The 19,990-nt window shown below is 39.8% G+C and overlaps 1 protein-coding gene and 2 long non-coding RNA genes across 5 annotated transcripts; 2 read left to right on the top strand and 1 right to left on the bottom strand.

The window, feature by feature from the left end:
• Window positions 1–115: 115 nt before the first annotated feature.
• LOC136368439 (protein-glutamine gamma-glutamyltransferase E-like) lies at window positions 116–16,702 on the bottom strand. 3 transcript variants are annotated; one of them, XM_066330645.1, is made up of 13 exons: window positions 16,611–16,702; window positions 9,008–9,175; window positions 8,469–8,702; window positions 7,815–7,933; window positions 7,210–7,338; window positions 6,105–6,282; window positions 5,826–5,961; window positions 4,877–4,980; window positions 4,171–4,416; window positions 2,930–3,235; window positions 2,587–2,744; window positions 2,247–2,380; window positions 116–502 (listed from the first exon to the last, which is right to left on the bottom strand). In XM_066330645.1, exons 1-13 carry the CDS (start codon window positions 16,615–16,617, stop codon window positions 355–357), a joined length of 2,067 nt encoding a protein of 688 aa, XP_066186742.1. In that variant the 5' UTR covers window positions 16,618–16,702; the 3' UTR covers window positions 116–354. The 3 variants fall into 3 exon arrangements, with proteins under 3 accessions (XP_066186742.1, XP_066186740.1, XP_066186741.1); XM_066330643.1 differs by lacking the exon at window positions 16,611–16,702 and adding an exon at window positions 13,682–14,587 and having other exon boundaries at window positions 9,008–9,266; XM_066330644.1 differs by lacking the exon at window positions 16,611–16,702 and adding an exon at window positions 10,928–11,042.
• LOC136368442 (uncharacterized) lies at window positions 6,181–13,506 on the top strand. Its single transcript, XR_010744848.1, has 3 exons — window positions 6,181–6,313; window positions 9,147–9,272; window positions 13,243–13,506. It is a non-coding gene; the product is annotated as an uncharacterized lncRNA (long non-coding RNA).
• LOC136368443 (uncharacterized) lies at window positions 14,993–19,496 on the top strand. The gene is made up of 2 exons (XR_010744849.1): window positions 14,993–16,053; window positions 16,614–19,496. It is a non-coding gene; the product is annotated as an uncharacterized lncRNA (long non-coding RNA).
• The last annotated feature ends 494 nt before the right edge of the window (window positions 19,497–19,990 follow it).

The raw sequence follows: 19,990 nt of genomic DNA, 5'->3' as shown, positions 1-19,990 counted from the left end.
CTGGATAAGGCTTTCAATATGTAACAATGAGTTTATGAATGTGTGTGCAGAGGCATCTGGAGCCAGGAGGAATTAATTCCAAAGAAAGCCAGACATGAGTCAAAGAGTCTCTAAGTAGAAGGTAAAATGTTCTTTTTAATAACATGGATACCCACAACAGTAAAAGAACAATCAACCATTCCTCAGTTTATTTAAAATTACAATGTAATATTGCAGTGATATGATGTTGGTGACCTTTTATCAGAAGAAGTAAAGATTTGTTTTGCTGATTCTCTCATTGTTTTCTATACAAGATTGCTTATCACATTTTGTTCAGTTTATACACACACAGACCACTCCTTGTATACCTTCATGTTAGTTAATCACCTTTACCATCTTAAAGGTCTTGATATCTGCAAATTTATCACAGGAGAAATTAACAAGTAGATGTTTGGAACCCGCCTCAGAAGGGATAAGTTTAAACTTGGTACTGGATGTCTCACTGGCTTTCAGTGGCGGTATGCTAAAAAAAAAGAAAAAGGGAACAGAGGAAAATATAAGTTGAAAACAGGCTTATGCATCATGCTTCAGTTTCTTCACTAATCATCTTCCACCTGGAGTAAGAACTCATCACTTCAAAGTAAGATGGCCATGAAAAGACCACACATGGCTTGGCTATCTGATAAGTATAAATTCATACATTAAAGACTCTCACAAATTCATTATGCAGTACCCAGATAAGCCCACAAAGGGGGACATAATAATATGTGAGATAAGATTTCATGCAGAATAGAGGGTGTAAGACACGTCACTGAATCATTGCAAAAGAATAATCTGAGACCATGAAGAATGTTAATACCAACTCTTGAATTAGAATGGATTATAGCACCGAGAAAACCTCAGTGCTTACAGTGCAGGAAATTCCAAATGGAAGTTAAAATGTTTTACACTAGTGTGATTTGTAATTCTTGGAAACTTGTTAATGTTTTTCCCTCACCCTGACATATTGTCTTGTCTTGCCTGAGGATAAAATTATATAGGATAGACAACACAAGGCTGGTAAATTCCCTCAGGAGAGCTTATAAATGATGGGATGAACCATTCCTAATAGCTCAAGTGCAAATGGCAATGTTAAATTGCTGTTTGTTTGTTTGTGTTTGTTTGTGTCTTCAGCTAAAGAGCATGTTCCTATATCCCAGTTTTTTTCCAGAAATAACTGCATTTGTGAGGATATGTTGAAACTTTTGTGCAATTTCTTGTTTGTACAAAAGAGGGACATCTTGAAATTTATTTTTTCTGTTTCAGTTATAAAATACTGAAGTCAAAAGGGCAGAAAAATGCAAAATCACAAAGCAGATACTAGGGAAATTGGATCTATAGTAAAAAAAGGTATTTTATTCCAGCCTTCTCAATCACTACCTGAGCATCATCAAATGGTTTCTTGACTCTGTTTATTACTCTACTAAGATAATTATTTTGTAGAGTTCTGAAAGCAGAGCTTGAAAATTAGTGCGCCTATAGCTCTCATTTTGGAAAAAGCTGCTTGTCATGATTTAGTCTGTTCTGCAAAAACTATCCTACTCAAATGTGATCTGCTGTGTGTGGAAAAGCTGAGCATGGAGCAGACCTGGGTTAGTGCTTTTCAGAGGTCCCACCCTTTGAGATCTCAACCTGTGTCTAAACAGTATTAATTTTTGTTCCCCCAGCTGAGACACTGCTGTATCTGCTTTTTACATGTATTTCTACCTGTCGGATATAAAAATAATTTGTTTACAATGCTGTGCACTCAGATTGGCACCTGCAGTCCATTTAAAGTGGAAAAAAAATCTTGGTTGATCTATGTTGTAATTTGAGTAAGTATGGACAGAAATAGTCGTGTATCCTGTTGTTGGCCTTTGATCACAACAAGAAGGTGCAACCCATCTGGCCTGTAGCAGGATAGACAGCCTCAGCAACATTTACAGCCTGGGTAAGCATGAATTTTTTCTCTGGAAGTGTGTGGTCCTGCTAGATAGGCAGGAAAACAAGTTCTGTCCAATTATGACAGCAATTATTTGACCTCCCAAACCGTGGAGCCAAAGCCCAGCCTAGATGAAGAGCTGGGTCATCACTGTGTGCTTTGTTATGAGAAGTTACACTGAGTGGCCTCCCAGGTTACAGCAAGAAGAAGATGATGTCTCATCCCACAGTTCAGTTCCAACTCATCCATGCCCACATTCTTGCTCATGTATCTTGGACAGCAGAAGGGAGACATTTCTTGTACTCACCGTAACTCCAGGATTCCTTGGAGCAAGTCACTGCCCTCCACCTGCAGCACACAGTCCTTCACTTCTGTGTCAATAGGATTGGTGAATGCCACTTCCACAACCACCTCTTTATTCACCTTTGCTTCACCAAGTACCTGTGCAAAGAAAATGCTTGTGAGGGCAGGTTCTCAGTGTTCTTTCTATCTGAGCCTTTTCAGGCATCTGAAGAGGAGATATTATGAGAGGCTGTGATGAACCATGGCAGAATGTGAGCAGAACATTTCTTTCAGGGAAGAAAGTGCTCACAAAAATTTCACTTTCCCTTTTTTCTACCACTGCAGTTACAGCAAAGGGAATTTACCTGTACGTCGATGGCAGGATTGTCCAGGGTGATGTTTCTTTTCACGAGCACTTGAATCCCATCTTCTACATGACATAAAGCTGTGACCTGGATTGTTTTGTCTGTAGTTAACTGCTGCTGGTATTCAGGATACTTTATCTTAATGGGAAATTGTTTTTCTGGACAGAAAAAAAAAAAAAGGAATTGGTACACACTTTTAAAAGCCCACAGAGCTTCATACCTAACATTAGTATTTTCCTTTTAACCTTTCCAGTTTGTTAGAGCTTTTCCCCTCAAGCTGACCAGCCTCTAATGCCCATTTACTGATAAAACCATTATGATTAAAAGGTATTTGAAAAATTACCTTCCTTCGGGGCCAGAGTGACAGATATGGAGTCCTTCCAGATCTGATTAACTCGTCTGCTAGTATACAAAGTACTCCATGCAGTCATATTTACATTTACAGTCTTAGCATCAGATTGTAAATTTTCAAGAACCAGAAGTAGGTTGAGGTCTTTCCCAACTTCTAAAGAGCCAGCCACCTTGAATTTTCCGGAGATGTCAGGCTTCTGTTCAATTTCCTCTACTTTTGGTGCTGTAGGATCAAATTTATCCTCAAGTCCCAGCTTCTTACGGGCTTTTTTAAAAACATCTCTTTCTTTTGCAGAGCCTGCCAGGGAGAACCATGAAAATTATCCTCAACAGTTAACATGAATCTCTTATTTTTCATGGCTGCTAGAGACAAGCTAGCCAGGACATAGTGTCTGTGCTAAGAGATAAACAGGCCCTCTGTTTTCCACAGCCATACCTAATTTTCTGGATCTGCAGTCAGCAACACCCCTTGTCCTTTTAATAACATTTTTTTAAATATAAGATCTTAAGTCTAAAGTTTCACTTTCCCCATTTCTATCCATTTTTGTGGCTATGACATTTAGAAAAGTGATTTTTTTTATTTGCTAGCACGGAGAAAGCCCCAAATGTTGGGAAAGGCTGATGGCACTGTGTGGTGGGTTGAGTCTGGCTGGCAGCCAACCATCCACCCAGCACCTCACTCCCCTTTTCCTTAGGAGGGGAGAAAGCTCATGGATTGAGGCAATGACAGTTTAACAGGAAAAGCAGAAGCTGCTCATGAGCAAAGGAAAAAGACAAACATAATATGGGGATGATCGGACCCGAAGGACTGAGAAGGTGCTGTGCTCTTGCACCCTTTGAAAGAGTTGCTTTTCCTGGGCCTAAGTGCTGATCCAGCTCAGGTTTCTGCAACAGGCCTTTTATCCTGCAGACAAATAAATGGGCTGTAGCCAAATTCTCACTAAGTAGAGGGAGACAGTGCATGTCAGCAACAGGCAGATGGAACAGTGAATGCTTTATTATGAGATACTTCGACTTATTTAGGTCCTACAAAGCAACTCCATACCAGTAAGGGCAAAACAGTTGGGTTTTTTTACTCAATATTTTTTCTCCTCTTTTCTGTAGAAATTAAATAAATCAAGTATAATTTCCACTCCTACTTTATAAATGCACTAAGAGACTCCTAACTGAAAATGTATGTACTTTTGGGAATGAAGAGGCTATGTGACCAGAAAAAACAGTAGTTTTACTTACCTTCCTCATATTTATAATCATTGGTGACATCTACACGATCATCTCTACCAACTGCCTTTGTACTGATGGCGGCACCAATTTCTGTAGACTTAGAGAATATCAAAGTTTTCTTTCCAGTTGCAGAGTCATAATTCCAGTACATAGAGTCTGCATTCACTTCTGCAAACACAAATGTGACATCGTAGTCCAGATCGACTTCTCCTTCTTTGATGGCGTACCGTGAGGCAGGACCACACTGGTAAATTCCTACAGCATCAAGGAGAAGGAATTTAGGCATAATCTTTGACAGTAAGCAGATTATTAGACATATTTATCACTGACTCCTGAATTGCTCAGTGCTGCTGTCCCATTCAAGCCCTTTCATCCACATAAACCCTCGTGCAAGGCCAGTCAATGTATTTTGTGTTTATTCTGAAAGTATACATGATTTATTTTATATTATCCCTTAATTTTCAGTAGCATTTGATACCTACATTGGAAATATAGGAATTGCTGTAAAAACTGCTCTTGGAGTTCTAGTCTCTTTATTGGCATCCACAGATGATCTGAAGCTTTTCTAATGCAACCAATGAATTATTTTCTTCTTCAACTATTTCTGTGCAGGTTGACAAATTGCTTTTACAGTGATTTTACTTTTTTCCCTTCTCTCAAAAAGTGGCTGACTTTATAAATTTTTAACACTATTCCTGAAATAAAATTTGTGTACCTCCACTTTGTTCTTGGGGAGTTGCATCCAGAACTTGCCATCCACTGTATGAAGGGCCCAAGTCGTTGCGTATAAACCAGCTTTCATTCCAGACATGGAAATTCCTGTGTGGAAGAATGAACACAGAAGTAATCCACTAGTATGTATTTATGGATTCCTGCCCACCTCCTTTAATCAGCCATCTTAGTTACATGGATTAAATGCCTTTATTTGCACAGTTCTTATCTGAGACTCACACTTCCACCCTGACTCTCACTTCATTTACAAGAAAGGTGCTGAAAATTGCATTGTGGAATAAATATAAATGGCAGAAAACTAATTTGTGAAGTTATACAAAATGCCTTGAGCCTGTTCTTCTCCAAAAGCTTTGAGCTCATGCACTTCCTTAGTCTTAGCTTTAGGTACAATGCTACAGTTAAACATGTCACATGCAGATAGAATGGGTCCAGAACAAGAAGGGGAGTAAACAAGATAAAAACTGAGAGACTACTTCTGCTCTTTGCTGAATGAAAGCTTGTTTGAACTGCATTTGGTGCTTTATAGAGGCGGTAGTTAAATTACTTTCACTGCAAATGATGCTGCTGCATGAAAGCTGGTTCTGTTGAAGTTTTACAGTTTAATGTGAACTGGCTTTGAAGAATAGTTTCAAACTAGGTTAAGTCCCCACTGTTTGATACATCCAGCACAATATTGCAAATTTTCAGTCATCTGTGGCATCATAACTGTAATTTTGCCTGCCCTGGCACAATTCTTTGTTTAATTGAGAAAGAGTGAAAGCACCAAGTATTGCAGTATTATTTTGTAGTATTTTTTATTAATCCTCTCTGTGTGTGTAGTAGTTTTTAAGGCAATTTTGAAGAAAATAAAGCATTTGTCATTGGAATCTTTGCTCTGCACCTAGAGACACTACAGGCATTGATAAGCTCTACTATTAAATATTGAGCCTTACCATACGCTGTCAGCTCCCTTCTCCAAATGATTTCCATCTGCATCATAATACTCATCCACACGCAGATTTCCATCAGCATCATGGGCAGAACTGAAGTTTGTAATTGTACGAGTGGGAATCCCCAGACATCTAAGCACTAAAGAGCGAAGAGAAAACCACAGTCAGAAAGCAATATTTCATTTAGTAATGTCTTCAAAGGTTTCCATATAGGAAGTATTAATAGTGCTTCTTTATATAGAATCTGTACAATGTCAGTCATGTGCATGACATAAAACATACCTGTAGTCAATACTGCTGCAAAAACCCAACACTGTCCATATTTAACAGGTTTGAATCCTGATTTCTTCCAACTTTGCAGGATTTCACCACTTCCTGTCCAGCTGCTGGGATTTTTACCACCCTCATATTTTCCACTCCAGTTTCCTAGCACCACCCCTTGGTCATCATTGGCGTTGACCTGAGAAGACATTCACGAAATTTTTGATGAGGTAAATTCAGAGTTTACAACCTGTTTGAAAGGGGCCTGGGAGTTACAGCAAATGCCATATTGAATTTGAGCCAACAATGCTCTCTCATCAAAAAGGGAAAGCTCACAGTAGGCTGCATTGGGGAAAGTGTGACCTGGGGGTTGAGGGAGGTTGTTACCCCCCTTTTAATTACCCCGTAGCAAGGCTGTGCCAGGAGTCCTGTCTCTAGTTTTGGGTCTCTCAGTTCAAGGGGATGTTGAGACACTGAAGAGGACCCAGGAGGGAGGGCTGCAAGATGGTCAGGGGTCCTGCAGCGCACAGTCTACAGGGAGAAGTTGAGAGCACTGGCCTAGTTCTGTCTGGTTAAGGAGGGTGGGGGGAATATAAAGCCAGCTTACAACCATTTGAATGTGTTTTCTAACTAACCTTTCTCTTTTATATACCAAGAGGCAACAGCAGAAAGGGAAATCATATTTGACATAAGAGATAAATTCCTCATTAGGAGCGTAAGGCAGCTCTGGACTGGTCACCCACAGAGGCCACAAAACCTCCTTCCTTGGAGAGTTTCAAAGCAACCCAGCAAATCTATGGCTGAGCTGATCTAGTACCCAGTAGTTCCACTTCAAATGGATGGCTGGACTAAAGACCTCCAAGGAACTGGTCCCTCAACCACCACTGTCTTATATTTTCAGTTTGACTACTGGCTATCAAAGTGATAAGCATCACTACTATCCCAGAGGAGAGAAATCTGTCAGGCTCAGATCAGATAACCATGTAAGCCCATACTTCACCACCCATATTGTCTGGTGCATACAGACAGTGGCCTAAAATTCTCTCTGAAATGTGTTCATATTTGCTTTCACTGACTACCTTTAAAGGACACTTAGTAGTTTGCACTTTTTGGACATGTTGCTTACCATGGCACTGAGAACACGGCCCAGGTACCTGGGGCTGTGTCGGTGAGACACGTCAGTGACAGGATCCTGCCTGTAGTATAAGCTTCGATCCAGTATGGACAGGCAAATATTGAGGATATCTCCTTGAAACTGCGGTACAGAAATGAATTAGTGTTTTGAAAACACGTATTACTAAAAATCAGGATGCAGACAGCCATATTAGTGTTGAATGGAGTTTTTAAATCATCGATTGAAGTGCTCCAGAGCTTAGCCAAGCATTGCCATATAAAAATGTGCCACAACTAACTCTGAAGATCAGAACTCACAGAGTTTTCAAAACTTGGAATCAGTGAACTTCATGTCTCTCAGCATTGCTACAATACTTTACTAAGGTAAGGCTACGTAGTCTTAGTAAAGATATTAATGTTTCTGCTGGCTGCTCTTGTGAGGCGGAACAGGGACTAGTAAATTACAAGTCCTCATATTGATCAGTGAAACAGGGCTTGGCACAAATGCTGATTGCAACACCAGAGTCCTGCTCTTCAGAGATGTCTGCAATGAACTGGAAAAAGCAAATAACCCAGTTCATGCAAAAACAATCTCTAGTGTTTCAGTGCTACATTTACCTGGCCGAAGTTCCATCCAAAGCCGCTGATATGATTTTTATTGCCTGCAAAAATGATGCCAAACTCTTCTAGCACATATTCCTCACACTCAGCCTTGTTAGGCATGAACACATCATCACCTGAAAAACCAATGCAGAGAGATGTACAAATACAGCAGGCAAAGTAAAACAGAACCTCAGGAGTCTCCCTCTCCATCTATAAGAGTGCTTGCAGATATCCACCCTTTACTGTTCTTGCTGCTATAAACAGATTGTGAAACTCGGGATCTTCTACAATTAGAGAAAGGGGTGGGAGGTGTCTGAGTGAAGACGGAGGTATGACACTGCCAAATCTGTGAGAAAATGGTAAATATGACTCTTTTCTTGGTTCTACAGAGGCCAGAGACACTCATCTAAACTTGTGCAGAAGTAGGGAAGCTCTGTCAAAAGCAGAACCTTATATTTTAGAGCAAGGAGCTCTCCAGTATGTACATGCTACAGAGCTGATTTTATGTACCAGAAGGTCCTAAGAAACTGTTAGACACCTTTTTTTGGTCACTGATACATGCTGTTGTCAATTTTCAGCTGCTATAATAAAGATCAAGTGGAGAAGCTGCGAATATTAAGGAAGCTAAAAACAACTTAGGTCTTTAGAGGGAATTCGACATATTCATACCTGATGACCAAGGGTTAAAAAGCAAAACAAAAGTGCCAAGACTTGCTGGAGAGGAGCTGCCACTTTGAACACTCAGCCTGTAACGTCCAATGACAGCATTATGTGGGCTGGAAATGGAGATGCTGACAGAGTTGGAGCTGGTGGACTGTAGAACTGCACTCCAGCCCTCCTTGCTCACTGTGCTGGAGATATCAAACGTGGCCAGGGTCTTAGTCGCCTTTGAGGGTTTTGGACCTTTCAAGAAAAACAAACAACATTTTTTTCCTCAGCCTTGCTGAAATAGAGATTTAGTCGTCAACAAACTCAGCAGAGATGTAACCCTCCCAACCCTCCCCTCAGGTGAATATTGGCAAGTGAAGTAAGCTGTGGCTGCTGCCTCAGGTAGGAGCAATACAACAAACACCTCACACAGTTTCATGGCTATGTGAATGAACACATTGTCTCTGAGGCATTGTCTTGCTGCTCTGTAGTGCATATTGGGCCAGAAGAATGTCCAGAGGCAGCATTACTCTCTCTGTGAAAGAAGCTGGGGGCCATACCTGTTTCTGCAATGAATATTAAGTTTTGCTCAGGCCGTTCTGTTCCATTGAAGGTTATAGTGAAGGCCTGTCCTCTCCTCACAATCAGTTCTTCACTGGAAAATTTACTTGTGTGGTGTTCTCTTGCATTTTCTTTCAGATGCCAGTTGGTACTTGGCTGCGTTGCAGCTATGAAAAAATGAGAAGAGAAAAAAAAGCTTGAGGGTACATTGAAAGAGGAAGGTGCACAAACACACTCTGGAGGATTGCTTATTACTTTCTACAGGTAACTGGTACCCACATGAAACTTCCACCAAAATTAGAAATAATTTATATGTGAGCATTTTTTTTTAAAGACTCCATCTTGCGTAGGCTGTTAGAGGTTACCTGCATAATTAAATATAGAAGCAATAGTATATCCTGTAGTACAGGAAAATCAGAAAGACATCTAAGAGGAGAGAAACCTGAGAGAATTGAATATTTATCAGTTACTTGGATAAAAATCTGGCTGAAGTCAATGAATTCTGCCATTCTGAGATGGTCTCACCCTAACAGAGGCACAGCCTTGCTGCCTCTGAATGAGAAATAAACCTGACTGAGCTGAGATACACTTGTGCATTTTAAGCCATGATGTGGTCTCTAGCCCCATTATGTGTCACACAGGTGCCACTGCTGGAAGCCTCTAACAGGAACACCTTGATGGGCACTGGGCTGTCGTTTGGCAGTGGGAGAGATGGCAGAATTGGAGAGGGAACACTCCTAAAATATGCTATAGAATGCTCTTGTATGAGAACTATGGCTTCAGTCAGGGGCCAGAGAATAAACATCCAAGACTGGTTTGGATCTGACATCATCAGAGCCTGTGGAGGGATTTCTAGGAGGAGATGGCTTGATGGTTTAAATGAAGTGCAGAAATGCAGAAGAAAAAGGATTTTTTCTTCCCCTGCAAAGAGGGAGCATAGGAAAGAGTGTGGTGCTGGTGCTTAGGAGTGGGAAATTGTTACCCTGCACCATTATTGAGTAAAAAATCATCATCCTATGTTCAACCAGATTTCTTAATGTAACAATTTTTTTACAGTGTGATCTTAAATATTATCAAGTTCAGACAAACCTTGAAATAACTATGTTGGTAGTTTTAGCAATGCAGTCACAGTCTAAATGTAGAGGAACATGGTTTTTTACAGTATTGAGGCAAGAAGCATGAACTATTTTTTCAAGAACGTACCTACTATTAAAAATAATCCTCAGAAATTTAGCAGTGAAGCACATCTATTGTAGAGCGAGCTGAGGGCTCAGGGAGTTTTGCCTTTAGAAAGGCAGGAGTTGGAGAAGCAACAAGAGACCCTTTATAATCACTATTAAAATAGTCTGTTGGCATATCTATAAATATTAGCATGAGAGCAAAAAACCCAGCACAGCAACAAAGAAACTACCAAAAAAAAAAAACCAAAAAACCACCAAACCCCAGACCCTCCCAATTTTTGTATCCTCTCTGCCTTAGCTTCAGTTTTCAGCCTTCTTTGCCCATTGTGGCTTTCCTCAGCCTTTGCAATGATACATCCCAAAGTTCTGCTTTGCTTTTTTCTCTTGTGTCAAATCTGTCAGTATGTAATTTGCACTTTTCTGACAACTCCAAATAGCTGCAGACTTTCCCTTCCTATTTGCAAACACAACATTTGAATATCAGTTAATATACCTGTACTGCCAAATCTCGTTCTGATAAGCTTGCTTCTCCCATGCACATAATAAGTGAAAAAATGCAATTCCTGTGAAAATCCTTCTCCTGACTTTCAACGGAAGAATTTTCTCCTACTTTTTTTCTTGCATCAAAACTCCTTAGAGAAGTAGTGACATCTCAGTGTCCATTACAGAGCTGAACATGAAGTATGGATGTAAGAAAGTAACAGAGAGCATCACAGGATGGGCTTTCCCCTTGCTCACCTTGGCCCATATCTGATCTGTGTGTCCTCTGTGTGCAGCTTCTGAAGCTTCCTCTGAATGGCCTCTTGTACTTCTGGGAAGTGCAGGGAATGACTGGTACCTCTCACTTCTTTAAAGTCTGTTTGCAATATTTCCTCTGGAGGTGGAACTTGAGTAGTTTTGCCCCCAGCCTTGATCTGACCAGTGGGATTTGAGGATTCATTTTTTATTCTTTTTTTTTTTTTTTTTTTTTTTTTTTTTTTTTTTTCTTTTTTTTTTTTTCCCCCTCTCTCAGTCTTCATCTTGTTTCCTTGCAACTAAACATAAGCTTGGACAGTATTTATTCTGGCCACTTGTTAAGAGTTTCTTAATGTATTTAAAGTTACAAGAACTTCATTTAGCTTCATTTTCTTTCTGTTGTAGTGCTAAAGTTCTAGGAATAGCTCAACTCCTTCTTGCAAAACACTATTTTTAATTTTAAATACTTCAAAACTTTAAATGAACAATATTTACAGGAACTTTTTTCTTTAAATTAATTCCCTAAATCTGTTGTTTTGGAGTTGCCTTTTTTCCGCTCTCTGCATTGTAGTAATTGCAAAACAATGACCAAACTACTGTCTCTGCCCCAGGTCCAGTCAAGGCCAAATTTAAAGAACCAATTTTTCATTTATCACATAATTGCTGTTTAACCCTGTTCAATAGGCAAGCACTCCATGTCACACTACAGTGGTAACAGGTAGGTATATTTGTGACCTGTGATGAAATATCTATCATTGCTTTCAGCTGGTGCTCTACTATTTTTTCTTAAGACATCTCTGACCATGCTACTGGAAAAGCCAATTTATGCCCAAAAATCTTCCACTTAACTTCAAGGAGAGTAAATTTTGCTTATGCTTTGCAGGTGGCTCCACTATGTTAAGAAAGAGATAGACTAATTCTGAGACTTTTATGAAACTACCTGTAAAATTTGACGAAGTCAATGCACATCTTAGAGATGCCTCTCAGTGATACCCATCTGGACTCGGCACAGCTGTACATGTTCCCAAATTCATCATTTTAGTTATGTGGGCTCAGTATGCAGTAGCCAAATTGTTCTGTTTTCTGGTTTGGATCAGGTTTGGAAAATCTAGAATTGGAACTTGCTCAACCCATTTCATATACAGACACGTTATTCATGTTTCTTATAAATGATGTTGTTAGAAGAAACAGTTTTTAACTGGCTATAAGTCAGAGTGCTACTTTGACTCTCTCTTCATTAATTATATTAATCTTAACAGAGACTGTAGTTTTATATCTTGCAAAGCCCAACTGTGATTTTAAAGTGATAAGACTAATTCTTAAGTTTAAAATGTTAGAATTTGATTGGAGTTTTTTGATGTTACACATACTCTCCTATCCATAATTTTAAATGCTGTTAAATATCACACAAATAATTTTCAGAATAAATTTAAGATTTCAGCTATCCTTGGATACACAACAAACTGTTTCTCTTTGATAGGAAGGTTAGTTACTGTTGAAAGAGAAAGAGCAACAGTCCATTTATGCTGGCAGACAGCGTGTCAGGAAGAACAAGTTGTGGCTGTTGTGTCAGCTCCTGGTGTTTATTCCCAGCTCTGCCTAAGTTGCCTTGCGGGCCTCTGGTGTGCTTTGTTTGTAAAACAGATGAATGATACATAATACTGGACCTTTGGATTAAAGATTATGGGCAAAGGTTGAGAATGAGGGTTAAATTAATGAGAAATATTAACACTAGTCAGAACATGCAGTCAAGCACAATGCATCTGACCCAGGAAGCTTCCTCCCCAAGCAGTGTTTGCAGAGCTGGAATGGTGGCTGTAAATGTAGGGACTGCACAGGCAGGTGCTTGAAACGCTGTGGATAGCAAGACAAGACTCTTTTGGACCTCAGAGAATTGAAGCTATGAACCACCTTAGTATATTGTTTCATGTACCCAGAAGAAGGTGTATCAGAGTCATCTTTTGCAGACTGCACCAGTCATATAATTCAAAACTTCCTTTTCCAGTAACACCCAGGTTTCTTTCCCTCACCTCAGTAACTGTTAAAGAAATGAATATATAGGACTAAGAGTTTCAGCACTAAACAGCGAAGGACATATTTGTTAACAGATATTCCCCTCAGTAAACTCCTTTGTCTCCTTCTTTGCAATGTTTTCTTTCACACCAGCTCTATGTGAATCCTCAGTGATACTTGAAATTTATAAAATATCGCCTATTATTAATTGTGCTTTTGTTCAGGATGGGAAATTAGTACCTATAATAGTCTATTTGCTCTTATATTCTTTCTGAGCACAGCTCTTCTCTAACATATCCCTACAGCATCATGCTGCAACCACATGGCCATGACTCACTGGGACTGCCTCAGTGGACTCAATGATCTTACAGGTCTTTCTCAACCTAAATGATCCTGATTCTGTGATTCAGTATCCTGAGAAGTCTGTGCTACTCTATCTCTTATCACATCCTGGTTTTGAAAAACTAAGCAAGAAATTCCATCAGCAACTCTGACTCCTGCTATGCTAGATGCAGGAATTCAAGTGGCTTTCTACAGCAATGCTTCTTTGTGACCCACACTAGGGAGAAACCGGGTCCCTGGGACACTGGTGTGGACTGACTCACATCAGCACTTTGCAGGACAAGAACCACCTGATAGAGGATGGTCGGGTCCATATGGTAAAATATTTGGCCAAGATCTCTTCTGAGCTTTACAGATTGTCCAAGACATAGTTCTCATTTTCTGTCTCCCTCTTCCACTCACATGCAAGGGCATTTGGAATGGAAGCTTGCAGCCTGCTGCAGCCTGAAGCCTTCCTGAAGTTCTTGACTGTTCCTGAGGTTTGCTAACAGCTGCCTTTGAAGATGGCAGAGCTTGGCACAATCACTTTCCACATTGTCTGTGTAAGAAGGGTACCCTGTTAGCTGGGCTCAGATCTCCTCTTGAGACCTCAGCTCATTCCAGATGAGACGGCATGTTCAGAAGGGAGGCTGACACTGACATAGGAGTGACATGCACTGATATGTGACCTTCAAAAACTGCCATGGGACCAGGACACAGGAATAAGCCCAACTGGCAGTGCACAGACCCTGCTGGGCTCTCCTGACAGCTCCCACATAGTCACACAGCACCCGTGATGTGCAGCCTATGATATTTAAATGTATTTCCCTACATCTCCCTCTTCTGCACATGGGAGCCTTCCATTGGAATGGAATAAAGACTTTATTTGGAAGTTTTGACTTCCAGCTACTGCTGCTCACTCATCATCCAAGAACACCCCTGTGCAGGCCCCCACCAGTGCCCTGCTCTGCTCCTGTCTTTGAGAATCCAGCGCGTTGTCCCACTCTGCGGGCAGACGCTCCCAATGCTAATGCACAAACAAGATGCTTGCAGGTGTAACTCACACCTTAATTGTAATGACACTGAAGCTTAAAAGTGACAGAAAGAAGATGAGATAATTATTTTCAGTGTGAGACTATGAAACAAGTTGTCAAATCCTTAGTAGCAATAGTGGTGCTGCAGACTATCAAAACCATCTAAAAATCAGGCAAACTTAGAGGAATTTTTGTGGTATTTTCCCCTTTTCCTTATGCAACACCTTCTGGATTCTGTTAAAGCAGGTCCATTAGAGACTTGCTCACAAATGCATAAAGGTTTTCTGGGGGAAAAAGGTGTGTCTGTCTGCAGGATGTGTGTCAGGGGATGGGAGGGGTAGGGAGAGAGGAAGAGAAGGAGTGAAAACAGCGCAGTGCACACACATCTGCAGACAAACCCTCCCAGTTTTTTTACATAAAAATAGTACATGAAGTTGAGCATCTTCATGCAATTCTGACATCTCCAGCTGAGCCTGGGCTTGGGTATTTCTTGGATCCTGGGTTTTTCACAAGCAAGTGCTGATCATGATCAGCAAATACCTGTTTGTTTGTTAAATGCTGCATTAAATGCTTCTTGAGTTTCATGCAATAAGAAAATTGTCATTGAGAAGGATAGACTGCTGTGTGAAATTTCAAGAGGAAGTTTTGAGAGAGAGTCCTGCTAAAATGTTCTAAGTTATTGGCAAATCATTGCTTAAAAGGAAGTGTTACAATGCAGAAGTAATTGTTTTGTGGGTTTTTTTCCCCATTGCTGTACCTGAAGGTTTTAACTGTCCACCTTACTGTATAGTTCTTTTGTTAAAAATAAGGATTTTTCTACTCAGCCCAATATTTAAGCTTCATCTATTAAATTGTGTTCTGCATTTATTTACTCTCTGCTCAGAGGAGGAGATTAATTAAGGGATCTACAGTCCTATGCTGATTGCATGGACCAAATTCCCTCCTAGTCTCAGTTCTGCTCTTAAACAAATAAACATATAGATGGTATCACACTTAGCAGCTGCACTGAGATAGTCATTAATTAACCACCATCAGGCCAGGCAAACAGCAGATGCTGTGAGGGATGCTGGCAAAAGGTCAAAACAATAACAGGAATTATTTCAAATAATAGATATATGGACAAACACTTGTGTTCCAAGAATTTGTGCAATCACTTCTCCTAGAACTGTGAGAATGGGATGACTGTGCCTCTCTTACTGCATGAGGGGAAAACAATGCACACAATTTCTGCACTTGAGCCATCCACATCTATGGATGGTTGTTTTTTTTTTAATTTCCTGAGCTTTTCAAGCCTAAGTCACATAAAGCTGGCACAGCATGTGCTCTGCCTAGAATTGGTAAAGTCACATCATCTTAAATTCAGGACTCTTTTTATGTATTTTTGAAGGGGACCTAGAAAAGGTTGGGAACAAATTTTAGCAGGTCCTGTTGCAAGAGGACATGAGGTAATGGTTTTAAACTGAAGGACTCAATTTAGATTAGATCCAAGAAAGAAGTTTTTAACACCGAGAGTGGCGAGGCACTGGCACAGGTTGCCCAGGGAGGTGGTAGATACCCCATTCCTGGAAAAATGCAAGGTCAGGGTGGATGGGGCCCAGAGCAACCTGATCTAGTTGCAAATGTCTCTGCTCATGGCAGGGAGCTGGAGCAGATGGCCTTTAAATATCCCTTCCAACTCACACTATTCTGTGATTCCATGCATTTTTATACAGGTGCCAGCAAGTCAGGTCTAAGTGGGTACATGGCCAGTGTTACTAAAAGGTACTGATTTAATTTCCTTCCTCCTAAGACTTCACTGCTGGCTTTCTGCTTGCTTTGTTTGCATTTTAAAGTGCCTTTGCCTTTGAAGCTAATTTAAAAAAATAGTTAAAATGGCATTACTGGCTCTGGATCTACAGGAAGAAATTTAGTCCGTAGCGAATCCTTTGCATGAGTATTTCCATTAACACAAGATTCGTTCATACGCGACCTGCTCTTGATTCATTACATTTCATAAAATAAAGTTTGCAGTTTGCTATAACTTCTTCTGCTCTATTTGCAATTTTATTAACAAATTTTATTAAAATATTTAATATTTTAATATTTAACTTCAGTATAGCAATGGATGGATAATGCTCTTTTGCTTGTTTAAGCCTTTTGTAAAATTCAGGAAAGAAAAACGCTGAAACAACATATGCATAATTCTCAAAATGTTTTGTACTTCAACAGTTCAGAACCCTTTACAAAACAACCTCACAGAGAAAGCTAGCACATGGTACATTATTCACTTTCCCATTCCATATGAACAAAGAGACTTTTTTTTTTGTTTTTTAACTTACCAGCCATGCTCCTTTGCTCCTCTGTGTCGTGGACTTTGTATTGTTGTGAACAACTGTAGACCTATATGATAAGACTTCAAGCTCTGGCTGTGTTGCAGCATTTATAGGGAAAACTTTAGACCTCTCCTTATGTTCAAACCAATTATAATTCACATTGGGTGAGTGAGGCAGGTAAGTCATACCAGTGGTCATGTAAACTTCCTAGTAACCCTATATTAGCTCATGGGTTTTAAGACATTGGACTTGTGCAATTCAGGCCATTTATCCAGAAGCTTGATGAGATGCTTAGAAAAGCAGAGCATTTAATTGCATGCCTGGAATCCAGAATTTCACATGTAATGATGCATCACTCGGCAAGGGATGTTTTTTGAGTCAGTATAAATTAATATCTCTTCCCAGTATGATCCAAAGTTGAGTATTCATACAATAAAAGTATACATTCATAATCAAATTCATATGGTCCCCTCCCTATGAGTGTACTCATAAGTCCATAAAAAAGCCCCAGAACTTTTCATTTGTCTCGTCGGTCCTTTTTTGGGGATCACCACAGTGATGCTTTCGTGTCAGCCCCTCCTTGGAGTCTCTGTGAATTATACTAATGGTATGAATGCTGTAAATGTAGTGTAAGCTAGTAGTAACTTGACAAACCACTGAGCATTGAATAGCTTTGATGAGTGGACCTCGAGCAGTAACTCTCCCTGCATGGAGAGAAACTTCATCCTCGTAAAATAAAACACTCATTTTGGAGCAAGTACAAATTATGACTTCGATTTGTGTTTCAATGGTGGTTACTCATCTAGTTTCTGCCTCTAGAGAGAGAACAATAAATGTTAAAATATCTTCATTGGATGCTCCTACAGGCACATACAGGAAATTCTATAGGAACAAAGGAAACAAATTTGTCAAAATGGCCTCGTAATATTTCTTTTTGTTTCAGGCTAATCCTTCATCTTCCACATCAGTGCTAGCAAATCCATCCCAGATGTCTCTTTCTCTCTTCTGCCCTCTACATACAGGAACTTCTGTTTCCTTACACTTACACAGACTTGAACAAGGTATTTTGTCTCTTCATTATTACTTCATCTCACTTATCTACAATGATGAGAAGAGACTGAAGCAATCTCAGGAATGTTAGTGCTTACCTTGAAGAACTTGAAGGGCGGAAATTTCATAAGATCAAAAAGGGGCAAGCACAGTATCTATGTATAAAATGGGGCAAGAGGCATGAAAAAGCTGAGAAATTACAGTTGACATCAACTAGTTTGATTCAAAATCCTGGAAAACACTGAAAGAGATGAACTTTTTAGCATCTAGATGAATAACAGCCAGCTAAGACTTGCCAAGAAATCAGCTGAGCCCATCAGCTCAGCACAGGAGAAGAAAGAAGTGTCATCTATCACCACATGCTGACTTGGATTTGCAACAAGATCCCACAGGGTATTTTCATAAGTACACTTTGGAAACACTGATTACACAAGATTTCTGTTAGTTAACTGCATAACTTGTTGTTAAAAAAACAAATGCTGCATTGCTTCAATGGATCACCATCAAACTGGAAGGGCATAGTGGCTTAGAGTGCCATTAAAAGCTGCCTTGGAGCATTGACATTTTAAATATGCTCTTTTCTGTTGTTAATGTTGTTCAGCTGAAGCATTATGCTAGCCCAGGGCTAATCTCAGCTGGATAATGTCAAGACTACAGAGAATGGAGAGCTTAAAAAAATAGAAGGATCAAGCTGGATCAGTGTAAAACAGAGAGAACTGCAAAGATACGATGATTTTAAAAAAGATGAAAAGTGGTTATGGAAAGAGGAGGCCAACCGAGGAGTCATGGTCTTAAAAACTTCAGTCTTTGACTGAAGACACTGAACTGAAACATAAAAATGTTGGCAGTGAAGAAAAGTGTTTAGATAGGCCCTCTGGGTAGGTTGTCAAAATGTTAATTTTCTTTTTCCATGGAGATTAAGAGCAGCCTGAATGCATATTTGTCAGGGATAACATATGTGTGTAGTTGAGCTGCCCTTAGATCATTTATTTTGATGTCAAAGCTGTGACAGTGACACTTTTCCCCCTCATTGCTTATTGTGAACTGCATGGGGTAGAGAGCACCTCAGCAGGGCAGTGAAGCATTCTGCATCCAGTGCTAATTCAGTCTCATTTGCCTTGGGTTTGCTCTGTTGCTCTGGCTGACTTGCCCACAGTGAATACACTTCACATTGTGTCCTACAATGAAGGGTCACCGATGTCCCAACTGCTGTGACACACAAGCCTGCAGACTGCATGCAACATTCATCTTAAGAACTGCTCATTTCAAAGAAGTGATAAAATATTTTGCATAGAAAGAGGGAAGGTAGCACAATGTCTATCCAATATTGCATCTGCCAGTGCAAGCCAGTTCACAAGCATCTCCTGGAAGCCCCACAGCCTTTCTCCATTATCTTGTGAAGGAAAAGTCTGTCCCACCTTCAGTTTTTTGGTCACTTGTTCCCAAAAGAAGGAAGTTACAGAACTGACCTGAAAATAGCCATGTCTCCTTTTGTGTGTGCACAGAGAAAAGCCACCTCCTTTATAGAACCCATTAGAGTTCATTGGGTTTCCATACCTTTGAGCAATATGTTTCACATGCTAATTATGAGTTGTGTAAATAATGTTCTAAACATTCCCTTTCTTCATTTAAGATCGACTGGTTTTTACATTGTCAGGATTAAAAGGTATCCAAGGCTTTGCTTCATTTTATTGTTCAGAGCTTCGTATTTGTCTATAATGTCAGACTTTCCAGTCTCTTTTCATGCTGATACAATAGTTTGAATATGTTGTGCGTTTCTGAAAATCATTCAGTTTCTTCTCTGTGCTTTTTTGATATAAATGAAAAAGAATTGAAACATCATCCTGTAGGGAAAATACACTATAAATCAATTGGTGACAATGGTTTTTAGTATTTCCTGATCTATTCTCTATTAATGCCATTTTTGTTTGTTAGTTCAGCATTTGCTCAGCTTAGCCCACAAGACAGTCTTTGTTCATCTTGTATAAAGGAATTATATCATACGAAGATATAAAATAGCAAGCCTGGACAAGATGTTTAGATGTGTGTATGGATAAAACTGTGTATTGGAAATTGTGTGAAGAGAGGTTGCACAACAAGCTGATGTGTGAATTCCATAATGTTAAAGGAGAGGATTGGAGTGTATCAAATGAACTGGCACAGGATTTGTAAATAGGGTGCTCAGGGAGCTGGTAACCATAAGGAAAATTCTGCAATAGCTGGAAATTCAAAGGAAACAATTGTTTGAAATGGAAGAAAATATTGTTATTAGAGAGAAGTCGAACAATTGTGGAAGACTAAGGAACAGAATTAAGAAGATCAGGAACTGGGATGGA

The sequence above is a fragment of the Sylvia atricapilla genome, chromosome 16 (assembly GCF_009819655.1).
Source record: "Sylvia atricapilla isolate bSylAtr1 chromosome 16, bSylAtr1.pri, whole genome shotgun sequence".
Classification (NCBI taxonomy): domain Eukaryota; kingdom Metazoa; phylum Chordata; class Aves; order Passeriformes; family Sylviidae; genus Sylvia; species Sylvia atricapilla.
The sequence above is the reverse complement of the archived record's forward strand: the minus strand, read 5'-3'. Positions and strand labels throughout refer to the sequence as shown.